At 65.6% G+C, this 13604-nt stretch overlaps 4 protein-coding genes across 4 annotated transcripts; 3 read left to right on the plus strand and 1 right to left on the minus strand.

Annotated features, from left to right (window-relative positions):
* Positions 1-1888: 1888 nt before the first annotated feature.
* EMIHUDRAFT_367776 (hypothetical protein) lies at positions 1889-3671 on the minus strand (the record flags this gene model as incomplete). The annotated part of the gene is made up of 8 exons (XM_005776560.1): positions 1889-1974; positions 2041-2226; positions 2314-2382; positions 2615-2677; positions 2749-2804; positions 2957-3079; positions 3149-3191; positions 3339-3671. A coding segment is annotated over one exon (177 nt), but the record flags the coding sequence as incomplete, so codon positions are not given.
* A 186-nt stretch (positions 3672-3857) lies between these two features.
* On the plus strand, positions 3858-4722 carry EMIHUDRAFT_238818 (hypothetical protein; the record flags this gene model as incomplete). The annotated part of the gene is made up of 2 exons (XM_005776561.1): positions 3858-4316; positions 4366-4722. The coding sequence occupies 2 exons, from the start codon at positions 3858-3860 to the stop codon at positions 4720-4722; spliced, it is 816 nt and encodes a 271-aa protein (XP_005776618.1).
* Positions 4723-7091: 2369 nt separating this feature from the next.
* On the plus strand, positions 7092-10837 carry EMIHUDRAFT_457817 (hypothetical protein; the record flags this gene model as incomplete). Its single annotated transcript, XM_005776562.1, has 10 exons — positions 7092-7453; positions 7610-7715; positions 7822-7926; positions 8622-8704; positions 8781-8856; positions 8932-9184; positions 9315-9345; positions 9414-9723; positions 10114-10153; positions 10231-10837. The coding sequence occupies 10 exons, from the start codon at positions 7092-7094 to the stop codon at positions 10614-10616; spliced, it is 1752 nt and encodes a 583-aa protein (XP_005776619.1). The 3' UTR covers positions 10617-10837.
* A 657-nt stretch (positions 10838-11494) lies between these two features.
* On the plus strand, positions 11495-12962 carry EMIHUDRAFT_238821 (hypothetical protein; the record flags this gene model as incomplete). The annotated part of the gene is made up of 4 exons (XM_005776563.1): positions 11495-12296; positions 12372-12633; positions 12715-12769; positions 12861-12962. The coding sequence occupies 4 exons, from the start codon at positions 11495-11497 to the stop codon at positions 12960-12962; spliced, it is 1221 nt and encodes a 406-aa protein (XP_005776620.1).
* Between the last annotated feature and the right edge of the window lie 642 nt (positions 12963-13604).

Genomic DNA, 13604 nt, shown 5'->3' on the forward strand with positions numbered 1-13604 from the left:
GGGTTACACCAATCCTCGCTACCCAACGCGGCCAAAGGATATCCACCTCGAGAACCTCGAGAGGGGGTCGTGCCTCGAGAACCCCCCCTCCGCCGGCGGCGAGACATCGAATTTACAGGACGAGACGATCAGCCTAAGCTGCGAGCTCCGGAGCGGCAGCCGCCGCCGCGCCGCCGCAGGCTGTCAAGCCGTCGTCGAAACGGCCAGCCGATCCTTCGAGGCCTGCGTGGCACTGGCCGAGTCGCCGCCGGTCGTTTCGGCCCTCGTGCAACTTCTGGCGCCGAGCTCGCTTGGGCCAGCGTTGCAGGGAAAGGCGGCGAGAGCTGCGGACCGCCTCGCCGACTCGTGGGCCGGTGCTGCAGCGCTAACTCAGTTCGGCGCAGTCGCGGCGCTGCTCGAGGCTCTCACTCACACCCATGCTCACGGCAGCGAGAGCGAGAGCGAGAGCGGCAGCGACGGCGACAGCGACAGCGGCGGCGGCGGCGGCAGCGAGAGCGATACCGGCGGCGACGCCTCTCCTGGCTGCAGCACCGGCGGCGGCAGCAGTGACAGCAAAGGTGGCGGCAGCAGTGACAGCAAAGGTGGCGGCCCCGCCTCTCCCTCCCGCAGCGCTGCCGCCCACTCTTCGGTGCATCCCTCCCTCTGGTTTCGCGCGCTGCGACTGTTGGTGAGGCTGCTGCGGCGGGACGCCTCCTCGACTCCTCCACCGTCGCCACCGCCGCCGACACCTCTGCTCGACGCGGCCATCGCGGCCATTGCAGCGCGGAGACACCTCCTTGGCCGCGACGGGAGGCGGCGCAGCGACGCCGCGTTTGCTGTCGGCTATCTGGCGGCGGCGGCGGCGGCGGCGGCGGCCGCCGACTCGCGACCTCAGCTCGCGACCTCGGCTGATCTCGCAATCTCGGCTGATCTCGCACTCCCTGCGATCTCGCCGCAGCTTGCGATCTCGCCGCGGGTGCCGCTCCCTGCGATCCTCCGCACGGCGCTGGGACGCGCCGAGGTGTGCGCCGACGCCGAGGTGCTTCGCGGCGCGGCGCGGCCGTTGCTCCCTGGCTTGGCCAGGCTGTCGCCCGGCGCGTCTAGAACCTTCTCAGAACCTTCTAGGAACCCTCTAGGAACCTTCTGTAGGCTGTCGCCCGGCGCGTCGCTCCACGCGTGGCTGCAGCGGTGCCAGCCGCTGCCGCCGGCGGAATGGGACGAGACGCACCCGCGCCTTCGCGGAACCTTCGCGGAAGCTTCCCGGAACCTTCTAGGCGGAATGGGACGAGACGCACCCGTGCCGCGCGCTCGCCGGCTGTGCGGCGGCGGGGCTGCTCGGCCCGCTTCGGCACGGGCAGGACGTGAGGCTAGGACCCTCTTCCCGGACCCTTCCCGGACCCTTCCCGGAACCTTCTAGGCACGGGCAGGACGTGCGGCTGGTGCGGAGCGGCGAGGGCGGCGAGGTGTGCAGGCTGCCCGATGGCAGCGCGGTGACCGCCGCGATCTGCCGCGCCGCGCTCGACGACGGTGTCTCGCCCAAGAAGCAGACATGGGGAGAGATGGGGAGATATGGGGAGATATGGGGAGATATGGGGAGAGATGGGGAGATATGGGGAGATATGGGGAGATATGGGGAGAGATGGGGAGAGATGGGGAGATATGGGGAGATATGGGGAGATATGTGGAGACAGGTTTCTCGCTCGCCGTCCTAGAACCGTCTAGGAACCTTCTAGGTTTCTCGCTTGCCGTCCGGGGCGCCGGCCTCCGCGACACGGGCGTGGCCGGGCTCTGCGCCGCCGTCTCCCAGGCGGCCGGGAGATGTGGGGAGATGTGGGGAGATGTGGGGAGATGTGGGGAGGTGTGGGGAGATGTGGGGAGATGTGGGGAGGTGTGGGGAGACATGGGGAGACGGACACGGGGAGGTAGGCGGCCGGGCCGGCGAGCGAGGTTGGGGCGAACCTGTACGTGACGCCGCCGAGCGCGCGGGGCCTTGCGGCGCAACTACGACGACCACGACGTGCCTTCTAGGAACCTTCTAGGAACCTTCTAGGAGCCTTCTAGGCGCACTACGACGACCACGACGTGCTGGTGCTGCAGCTCTCCGGCGCGAAGCGGTGGGAGGTGTGGAGCGCCGGCTGCGGCGAGGCGCTCCCGCGGCTGCGCGCGCCGCGCCGCCCGCCCGCGATCGCTGGCGTGCGCCCGCGCGTCGGCGCAGAGCTGCGGCCCGGTGACGCGCTCTCCCTCCCGCGACCGCGAGATGGTGGGGGGGTGTGGGGGTGTGGGGGGGGAGATCTGGGGAGATTTGGGGAGGTAGGCGACGCGCTCTTCATCCCGCGCGGCTGGCCTCACCGCGCAGTCGCCGCGGCCGGCGGCTCGTCAGCGCACCTGACGATCACCCTTGAGGTGTGGGGAGATGTGGGGAGGTGTGGGGAGGTGTGGGGAGGTGCGGGGAGGTGCGGGGAGGTGTGGGGAGGTGTGGGGAGGTGTGGGGAGGTGTGGGGAGATGTGGGGGAGATGTGGGGAGGTGTGGCGAGATGTGGCGAGATGTGGCGAGGTGTGGCGAGATGTGGCGAGATGTGGGGAGATGCGGGGAGAGGTAGGGAGGTGTGGGGAGAGGTGCGGTGATTGTGATTAGGTGGACCCTCCCTTTGAGTGGGCGGGGGCGCTGCACACGCTGCTCCGGCTGCGGCCCGCGGCGGCGCCCTCTCGCAGACGCGCGCCGGACACGTCCAGGACACGTCCGAGACATGTCCGAGACGTGTCCTGCAGGCGCGCCTCGCGGATGTGGTCCTCGCGCACTTGTGGATCGAGGACGCCGCGGGCAGGAGCCCGAGATTACTCGAGATCAACCGAGATCATCCGAGATTACCCGAGACCACTCGAGATCACCCGAGAGGCCGTCGTCCGCGGCACCTCTTGTACTCGCCTCCCTCGTACTCACGCGGTGCTCTGAACACACCGCGTGCCGATGGCGCAGGATGCCCGCCCTCCGCGCCGCCTCGCTCGTCGCGGGCGAAGGGCGAGACGAGCGGCGGCGAGGACTCGCCGCGGCCTGCGCGGCGTGGGCGGGGGACGGCGGCGACCCACTGGCGGCCGCGGGGTGGCCTGCAGACACACTCGAGGACCCGTCCAGGACACGTCCGAGACATGTCCGAGACATGTCCTGCAGGCCTGCTGACACACTCGAGGCGGCGATTGGGCGTCTCAGCTGGGTGCGCCCGCCGCCACCTCCCGCCGCCAGAGGGGGTGGAGACACGGGGAGACATGTACATGTGGAGACACGGGGAGACATGTGAGACATGTGCATGTGCATGTGCATGCACACGCACATGCACATGCACATGGACATGTGGAGATAGGTGCGCCGCCACCTCTGGTCACCAGAGGGGGCCGAGGAGGTGAGGCTGCGGGGCGGCACGTTGGGGTGTGACGAGCTGTGTCGCCTCGTGAGAGCGAGGTGTGCGGAGCCTGCGGCGGCCGCAGACGGGGTCCGGGCGTTGCGAGCGCATTTGGTGCGCGTGGTGGAGCGGGATGCCGGCTCGCAGTGGGACGATGTGGAGGCGGCGCTGCTGGACTTGTCGCGAGCTCTGCGGCGCTGTCGGCAAGCGGTGAGGAGGGCATTCGTGGCAGTGGAGGAGCTCGGGTTGTACTCTGAAGCCTCACCGGCTCACGTGCTTACCCTCGCGTGAATCAACTTATATAATAATTGAATTAATAAAACGTGTTTCCGCCCCCCAATACGGTTGCAGAGCAGTGTGTGTGCATGTGCATGTGTGCATGGCATGTGCAAACACACGCAACACCCAACACCGCGGCCGGCGGCGGCGCATCATCATGTATCCCCGGTCCGGAACACATGCTACTGTAACCGCCGATCCATGGCACGCGTAGCTATGACAGGGACCGCGGCCGCGGACCCGGTGGCGGACGGGGCTGGTGCGCAAGCGCCGGCCACCGTCGTGCCGCCGGGGATGCGCAGCGGACGCTGGAATGGCTCCGATCGCGTGCAACTGGAGGACGCGGTGATGGTCGCAAGGATCGCAGGTGCGTCGCAGGTCAGGCTGATAAGGCCTGGCTACGCGACCATCGAGATCGACCTGAAGCACGAGAAGGCCGCGGGCGACCGCGCGTCGGTGCAGGCGGCGGAGCGCTCGTACGTCGAGCGCACCGCGCCAAAGAAGAAGGAGCTCACCAAGGAGCAGCTCGCGGCTCGGGCCGCGGCACGCAAGGCCAAGAAGGCCCGGCAGAAGGCGCGCCGGGCGAAGGAGGCTGGCGAGCGCGCCGCGAGCGAGGCCGAGCGCGCGGAGGCCCCGCGGGCGCAGCTGCGCGAGAATCCAGTACGTGATGGCCGGGCTGCGGACTGCAGCTGCGCAGACGCGCAGCCAGGCCGGGTCCAAAATAGAGGTCGAATATTCGCTGCCCCCGGAGAGGGACGACGGATATCGGCGCGGCCCCAGCAAGGTGTACGCCAAGGTTCCCCAGGGGACCGTGGCGACGACCGTCGCCTCGGACTGGCTCGCAACCGAGCTGGCCGAGTATGGAGAGATAGATGCGGCATGCCGCGACAGATTCGTCATGCACCTGATGACGGCCGCCGGCGCCTCGGCGCCGGCCGACGCCGTGTTCAGGTTCACAGCCGGCGAGGCGATGCAGACCTCTCGCCCGATCTCCGCGTCGGGCGAGGACGACGACGAGGACACCGGCTCCGAGGAGTATTCCGACGACAGGGCGTCCGACCGCTAGCTGGCTTCAACCATATCTTACCCTTTCTGCCCCCCCCCCTCCTCCGACCCCCCAGGCTAGATGGAGTAGTCAGATGTAGATTCTGCCCCACACAGCCCCTTACCCCTTCACCCTCGCCTCGCTGCTTGGTGTTTCTGAACACGTAGTCGTCCACGCTGTGGGGGTTGTGTGTGGGTCCTGTGTCTGGGAGGGAGGGAGTGGGGTGCAGGTTGCTCACCCACGGCACCGGGCCGGTGCTTGCACTTTGAATGCCGTGGGGCTCCTGCCCGTGTCCGGGCGTGGAGATGCGAGGGTCGCCCCCCCTTGCCCCACCACTTTGTGTGTGTGGAGACGTTTACCTTACCTTACCTTACCTTACATCCCCGGTCCCCGCGCCGCCCGCGCCCCGCCCCGTAAAGCGTAATCCATAGTGAAAACAACACCGCCGGTGGGTACGCAGCTTCGCCACAGACCGCGTCCCGCGCCTCGCCGCTATGACGGCGACACGGCCGCAGCTCGTGTGCGTGTCGCCGTCTTTGTCCGGAGTGAAAAGTCCAACGCGCTCGTCGGTGACGGCTTCCTCCAACCTTCGCCGCGCTCTGCGACCTCGACAGCGCCTTCGGTGGCATGCTGCTCTTTGCGACAGAAGCCTGGAGAGCAGCTCCTCTGCTGCTCACACACTCTGCACAGTTGGCACAGCCTACTGTGCGGCTGCCACAGCTGTGACAGCGATGGGCTCGCCCTCACTGGCCCTCAGTCACTTGTGCTGCGGCTTGTGTGAGCGACACTGCTCGGCGACTGCCGGCACACTGTGAGATCATGGGTGTGAGGTAAAACCACGCTACCAGCGCTTGGTCACATCGGCCCCGAGGTCAGATCCGTCTACTCTGTTGATGACAAGACTTGTCTCTACTCGCTGGAGCCGAGCAGGAGGGCCCGGCGCACAACCCCTGGTCAACTCAGGGTCCTCTCTTCCCCCGTAAAAGCAAAAAGGGAATTCCCAGTCAGTACCCTCTCCCCCGGTACGGCTCTGTCTAGTCTGCCTATTGGCTCTCGCGTCTCGGCTCTATCTAGCCTCTAGCTGCAGGCACGCTAGACTCCAGACTGTCAGTGAAGACCCCGTGGATATAGATCGCTTCACGCCCGTCACGGAGGGGTGACATGCCGTGGGGAAGGATCCTCTCAGGCGCAGCAGACCCCACCCACCTTGCTCACCTGGTAGGGCACAAAGTATACGCACTTGCCGACGGCGACCGCGCCGAGGTACTTGTCCCCCTCGCGCTCGAAACCGGCCGAGGCGGTGTCGATCCGGCTGATGCCGCCGCTCTCAGAGTCGTACACCAAGACCTATCACGCGTCGCGGCCTGTGAAACCGGCGCCGCAGCGTCCTCGCAGAGTGCCGAGGTGGGCTCACAGAGTCCTCGCTCCAGGGCGCAAAGAACACGTACTTGCCGAGGGCGGCGGCGCCCCAATAGGGGCTACACCCATACCCTTGCGCATTTGCGCGCCTGCAGCCTCCGCCAGGCAGCGGACTCGACAGCGAGAGGGGCCTAGGGTCTCCGCTCGGCAAAAGTTCTCCACCTTGAGCACTTGAGCACTGGATAGGGTCGATTCCGCGTGGTACGGGACCCCTCGATCGTCTCGCCCTCCCTCACTGGAGTGTTCATTGGGGGGGGTCATAACAAACACGGTACAGGATCGAGGTGCACGCTGCCGAAGCAGTGTCGCCCCCCCTCTCCTCGGCGGGGATGGCGGTGTGACCGATCGAGCTACAAGAGGAGCTTGTTCAGCACGATCCGGGTGGGTCGAGCAGCGTCTCCACCTCTTCACCTCTGGGTCTGGACGGCCGCGCGAGAGGTAGACGCCACTGGCCGGGCGCCGCTCCCGATCGCGGCTCGTGCAACAGAGAGAGGAGAGCAGTCGACCAGTCTCCTCCCTTCGTTCTTTCTCTTAAGATCACCGCCAGCGGCTTTCTTTCTGTGTCTTGTGAGCCTGTTTGTGCCTGTGTGTCGCTCGTGCGTGTCGTCATCATCTGTCTCGCGTCCACCCATACCGCGTTGGTGTCCAGTCCGAGCCTGACTGTTGTTCATCTTTCTACATATGTATGTTCGTAGGGAGGTGATGAGGAGTCAGTTAGCGCGGCGGGCGGTTAGACGTTACGAGCATACATTCTTTCTGTGAGAGGGGCGTGTGGTATAATTCTTTTTCCAGTGTATGTAGCTCTTACGTACGTACCCGATGGTGAACTGCTGACAGGGTTTGCGATGACGAGCGATGCGAATTCGTTTTTTGGGCGTGATAGAATTGTATTAATACCTTCGTGTTCGTGTCACATCCTTGGCCTGGTGCCGCGCCCTTTGGCTGCGACGGCGCTCCCCAGCTGCTCAGGGATGCGGACCCTCTTCGGCTTCGTCGGTCGCACTCCCGACCCGCCGCGCCGCCAACAAAGCGGCACGAGCACCCCGGAGCAGCCACGCCGCCTTCGCAGCAGCCCGCGTGCGTCATCGCTGAGCGTCGTCATCACTGAGCCTCCGCCGCAGTGGGAGCGGGCTCCTAGCATTGGCCTCACCGCGTACGAGGCTCTTGCGAGGCTCGCTGGCCAGATCAGCAAAGAGCGGAAGGCCGGCTCAGTGAGCGCGCTGCAGGCGACGGCATCGGAAGCTTGCGACGAGGAGGAGGCGAACAGGCCTCCAAAAGGCTCGACTCTGTCGGACGACGACGACCGCACTTCATCTCCGGAGGACGCCGTCCGGTTCACTTGGACCGGCGAGCCGCGCTGGACCGGAACTCGGGCCGAGCCTTTCCCGTCGGGTGCCGAGGTGCCGCCTCGAGAGCGGCAGAGGGGAGGCGACCCGCATGGGAGGGAGAGCAGGCAGGGCAGACGGGGCAGTCAGCCCGCCCCACCGAGTATTGGCCCCACCGTCATCATTGCGGTCAGCGAGAGCAGCGGCGGAGCCTCTCTTCCCGAAGCGCGAGCGGAGGTGGCGCTGCTGCAGCGGCTTATTCCGGGCGAGGTGCATGCGGAGCACCCAAACCCTTTCGCCCCGCTCAGTCGCCTGGCGTCGGTGATCTAGAGTATGCGAGTTGCCGCTTCTTGAAGTGGCGCTACTACTACCCTAGGTGCTGGTGCACGAGAACCCAAGCGCCGACAAGCTCTCCGGCCTCCTCCGCGACTGCACCCAGCTGCACCTCGCGTGCCACATGCGGCGGGGCAGCACCGTCTTCGTGCGCGGCAACGCGCCAGAGGTGCTAACCCTAACCCTAACCCTAACCCTAACCCTAACCCTAACCCTAGCCCTAACCTCCCCATCTCTCCCCATAGGTGGTGACACACGAGCCGGTCGTGTTGGCCGCCCCGGCCTCGCTCGAGCGCGCCGTCCTCAACTCGTGCCACTCCTAGACACCTCCCAGACACTCCCTCGTCACTTGCTGGACACGTCCTCGACACCCTCCTCGACACTCCCTCTCGCGCGGCACAGAAAGAAAGTGCACTGCGCCTGTTCACACTCTAGCGGTCAGTAGGTGCCACTCCGCGAACCTGGCGAGGCTGCTGCACGCGCGCGTTGCGTGCCCCGTCTTTTGCTGGGCGAGCCGCGTGGAGGACGAGGCGGCCCGGCTGTTCGGCGAGGCGGTGTGGTCGAGCCTGCTGCTTGGCCGCTCTGACCGGGAGGCGAGAACAGCCGAGATTAGCCGAGATTAGCCGAGATTAGCCGAGATTAGCCGAGATTAGCCGAGATTAGCCGAGATTAGCCGAGATTAGCTCTGACCGAGAGGCGTTCGAGCCGTGGCTATCTCGGCTGCATCTCGGCTGTACCTCGGACATCTCTCGGCAGCATCACTCGTCCAGCGCCCCGCCGTATCACGCGCCGGTGTCCGAGTCGTTGGTCTGACTGTGCTTCGCCTCCTCATCTATCCTCCAGGCGTTCGAGTTCGGGCGCTTCGCCGTGACGGCTGACACCAAGCCGACGACGGCGAGGGACGGCAGGCCAGCCCGCTCCCAAAAGTGCGCCACTGCGAGACGCCGACGCGGCAGCGGTGAGTGTGAGGCAGCGTCTCTTCACACCTGCAGCTGTGAACAGGTTCACGCTGCGAGACCCCGACGCGGCCGCTACAGAGGCGATCTGCGAGGCAGGCATCCGGCTGGTGCCTGCCGGGGTGCCCTATCCATTTCCGATCTCCGATGTGTTGGTAGCCGAGCTGTCGCCGAGCGTGTCATGATTGCGGCGGTAGGTGCCCGAGCTGTACGACGGCACCCGCTTCCCCTTTTGCCTCTCCTTCGAGCTCCCCGCCCTCGCCTCGCCCGACGAAGACTCCGACAGCCTCGCGCGCGCAAAGATGCACCTGCGAGGCTACCTGCGGCGCACGTGCGGCCTCTCCTCGTTCCGCGACTCTGACCTCGAGATCGACCGGCTGACGGCGGTGTGGCGCATCGCCCTCTTCGAGCGGGACGGCTTTGAGATCACGCGCGCCAATGGCGGGCCGGGTCGAAGAGCGACCGCCAGCGGCGCACTCTCATTTGAGTATTCAAGTGTCTAGTTCTAGGCGCGAGTCTGGTCGAGGGGGGTCCGCCAGCGGCTCACTGTCCGTTGAGTGAGTGTTGAACGGCCGAGTAGGCGAGAGCCTCGTCGAAGAGCTCCGCCAGCGGTACGGCGCGACGCACGCAGACCTTGGAGGTGTGAACAGCGTCTCTTCACACCTGCAGCTGTGAATAGGTACGGCGCGACGCACGCAGACTTTGAGCTGCGCGCGGTGCGGCGTGGCTCGGTCCTCCTCACCATCGTCGGCGCCCCCGCGGCCTTCGACCTCGTTGCGAGGGACTCCGGCTTCGCACGCGCCGGGCTGGGCGGCATGGCGCTCAACGGGCCCGTGCGACTCGTGAATGAAAGCGAGCCATTGACGAACAGGCTGGGCGGCATGGCGCTCAAGGAGCCCGTGCGGCTGCTCGCACTGCACGCGCAGGTGTATGGCTCGCGGGTGGCGCACGCGGCGCTGCTGTGCCCGCGGCGCAAGGGCGAGGCTGAGGTGCGAGATAGACAGAGAGGCGAGGTGTGTGGGCGGGGTGTGTGGGCGGGGTGTGTGGGCGAGGTGTAGACTCACCGACGAGCTCACTGGTCAGGTGCGGAAGACGTGGCCTCTGTCCTTCACGGGCGCTGGACGCTTCTCCGCCTCCGAGCACGCCTCCTCGCCCGCCATGCTGGGGGGCGAGGGGGAGGGCGTGCCCGTGTACCGACGCGCCGCCGTCGCGCCCCGCGCGCTGTCGTGGCCGCGGGGGCTGGCCGACGCGGGGGAGGGCGCGCTGGAGGGGGGGGAGGAGGAGGAGGAGGAGGGGCCGACGGTCGCCGTGGCGCCTCTCCCTCCCGGAGCGTGAGTCTGGAGACAGCGTCTCTTCACGGCGGGGAGCTCTGTCGATAGGTCGTCGTGCCGCCCCTCCCTGCCGGGCTGTCGAGCCTCGGTGCTCTCGTGCGGTTGGGAGAGGAAGGCTGAAGCGTGACACGATTGCAGTCACCCGTCCTGGCGGGATGCGAACAGGCTATGCGCAGCAGATGGAGCGAGTCGGCGCGGCGTACGACGCCCTCGTCTGGCAGAGCACCGGCGAGGACCTCGGCGTGGGCTTCGGCGAGGACCCCGCGGAGTCGCGGGCGCAACACCTCGCGGCGGCCCGCCGACGAGCGCGTTGGCAGGCGGCGCGGCCGGCCACCAGGGCCGTCACGGACGCCGCCGGGGTATTCAACCGCCTGTCGCGCCGCTCGTCGGTCGAGTCGGCGGCGGGGCGCGCCTCTGGCCGCCGCTCGCAGGCGAGCGCCTCCGGACGGCGGTCGCAGGACGCCTCTGGCCGCCGCTCGCAGGAAGAGCTTCCGCCGCGCCGGTCGTCGGGGGCGGGGGCGCAGCAAGGCTGGCGGTGGAGGTGGGAGTAGGGGAGGTCGACAGGTGCGAGGCGCCGGCGGACGTTGATATGATACGGGAGAGAGTTGGGGCGCAAAGCGCTGTGGTTCAGTCCGTTGTGTGTGTGTGTGTGTGTGTGTGTGTGTGTGTGTGTGTGTGTGTGTGTGTGTGTGTGTGTGTGTGTGTGTGCGTGTGTGTGTGTGTGTGTCTGGAGCCGTTTGTGTTATGAAATAAACGGCGCGGTGGGCGTGCGCGCGGCACGGTGACGTATGAGGTATGTGTATCACACACAGATCTCGCCGCCTACGGGCGCTGTCGAGAAAAAATCGAGGTTTTGCGAGATCGCACGTCCGGTTGGCCGTTATTTTTGTGAGTCGTGGCGCTGCCCGTGTGTTCTAAGCATGTAAGAGGATGCGTGGAGAGCAAAAAAGCGTGCACACGGGCTATTCTGGCCGACCCCAAATCTCCCCTCCCGACCCCTACCGCCTTGCTTTCTTTTTTCTTAAGGGCGTTCTGTGGCGCCGCTCGCGCTCCGCTCTCTCTGAACCCGAGCGGGTCCTCCTCCCAATGCTAACGCGCAAACTTGTACGTACTTTTAGCTTACTGGGAGAAAAGAGAGAGGGGGTTGTGTTCTCTAGGCCCCTAAGGGCCCTACGCGCGGCGTGAGAGCTCGGAAGCGAGCTTTGCACAACTTGTACTTTTAGCTTACTGGGAGAAAAGAGAGAGGGGGTTGTGTTCTCTAGGCCCCTAGGGGCCCTACGCGCGGCGTGAGAGCTCGGAAGCGAGCTTAGCACGGCGATCGAGGATGGCACGGTTCACCCCCTTCACCGAAGCGATGGAGATGCGTTCCCTCTCTCAACTTGTATACATACAAGTCACTCGAGTACAGGGACATGCGTCACTCGCCAGCATGCTTGCACATCTCGGGCAGCTTGCTGCCAAGCAGTCGTGGGAGGACCGCACGCACCGCCTGGGATCGTGCTCTGTCACGCTGGTGAAGCAACATAGCAATGCAGCGTGCATTGCTGGCAAGTCATTTGGCTGTGACAGCAACGGGGATGTGTGGGCTCGAGGCTGCCGCGGCCACTTTCGCTGCGGCGCGCAGGACGAGGATGCACGATTCGCATGTGGCTTTCCTCCTGGACGGCCAGCGTACACATGCAAATGCGTCCGCCGCATGGCAAGAAGGCCACGCACACCGCATCGCGAGGGCCTGTGCTCGGTGACACTCGTCAAGCAGCACAGCCAGGCAGCATGCGTGCCCGGTATCACCTTTGGCTGTGCAGGCGACGATCCTTCGGGCCGGCGAGTTTGGGTGCGAAACTGCCGCGGTATTTTCCGCTGCACGGGCGACTCTGCATTTCACTGTGGTTACCCTATAAGCCGCCTGCCCAACCAGCAATACAACTGCTCCTGCGACCCTCGAGAGCAGATTATGCCAGGCTGCACGACCCCGGTGTGCTTGCGGCTACGAATGAAGATGAACATCGACGCCGACCTGCTTGCATCCTCTTCACTCGTCGTGATCGGTGCTCACCATTTCGGCCGCGACTCGAACGACCCCGTGTATGCCGCCGTGGCCACCGTTGCGTGGTCGCGTGTGCTACTAGTCGAGGCGAGCCCCATTGTGTCCGCCGCTCTTCGCGCGCAAGTGGTGCAGGCCAACCCCACGCCGCACGTGCCACCCGACCAAGTGAGCGTCGTCAATGCGGGTATTTGTCCCCTCGGTGCGAAAGATTTGGATGCGGCCGGCTCCAACACACCCCGCCCCTTCTTCTCCCTCCCAGCGATGGCCGGACTTCCTCACTGGGTGAGCCAAATTGGCTCGTTCAACGTTGAGCACATCGAGTCCCACTTGGTGCCCCTGGTGAGCTGGCAGAGTGCGGGGTCAAAGCTCGACGTCTCGACATTGCGACGCTCCATTCGGGCCACAAATGTCAGCTGTGGCTCGCTGCTCCGCTTGTTGCGGCAGCAGAGCATGCCACCCATCGGGCTGCTCGTCGTGGACACGGAGGGGCTCGACTGCGAGATCCTGGGCAGCCAAGATTGGTCTTCAAAGGAATGGTGCAAAATTGGACCCACGGTCCTCGTATTTGAGTGGAAGCACTGCGTGCCCTCTGCACACACAAGGGCTCTGCAGGCACTTGAAAGTAGCCGCTGCCCAGGGCGTGAGCCATACCGCGTGGTGATGGAAGACCATGAGAACACCATCTTGACGCGTGTAAAACGACTATACTGGGGCAGCGAATCCCCATAGGAGCTGAGCATACGGCCAGGCGACGATGCCGGTGGGCTGCGACAAGTGCGACCAGTGGTACTGCCGCGAGCTGCACGGACCAATGGATTCTGCCGCACCTATCGACCCGTTTAGTGTGTAACCTATGACCTATGACCCAGAAAGAGATATACACACTTTCCCCTGGAGCCTGGGACCGGCCGGTGGCGGTGGGGTGCGCTCTGCGCACCCGCGAGGGCAGAGGCTGCCGCCTCTCGGATACTCGGCCATTCCAACGGCCAGGCCGCTCGCTTAAGGTTCCCCGGGCCACTTTCGGGGGGCAAACCCTGCCCGGCCCCTAGGACCCCGGGTAAGGCCCAGGTGTGGCCTAGGGCATCAGAAGGGACCCATAGGAGTCCAGTCTGAGCCATAGAGCCCATGTCTTCGCCCCCGAAGGTCGCGTTCAAATGCCCGGAACGGACGTCACAGTGGTGTCCGGCCGGCGCGATCACCGAGCTGTGACGCTCAGGGAAGCCCGATGAGGTGCTGGTTTCTTTGCCCAGGGCTGGCCTTCCCCTCAGGGAGGATAAGCTGTGCAAGGCCCGCCCCGCTTGCTCTCGGATTACTCTAAGACCTCTGCGGGGGTGCTCGGAGATGTTGACACCGCACGGGACTCACCGCCCTGGAGCCCCCAGAGAGGTTTGCATGCCTGGATTTTAACACATGAGCGAAGCGGCTTCTGAGCAATCGGTCCAAACTCACAAGGCGGTTCTGGCTGAAAGAAACAGTCCAGGCTACCCGTCCG

The sequence above is a fragment of the Emiliania huxleyi genome, assembly GCF_000372725.1.
Source record: "Emiliania huxleyi CCMP1516 unplaced genomic scaffold EMIHUscaffold_277, whole genome shotgun sequence".
NCBI lineage: Eukaryota > Haptophyta > Isochrysidales > Noelaerhabdaceae > Emiliania > Emiliania huxleyi.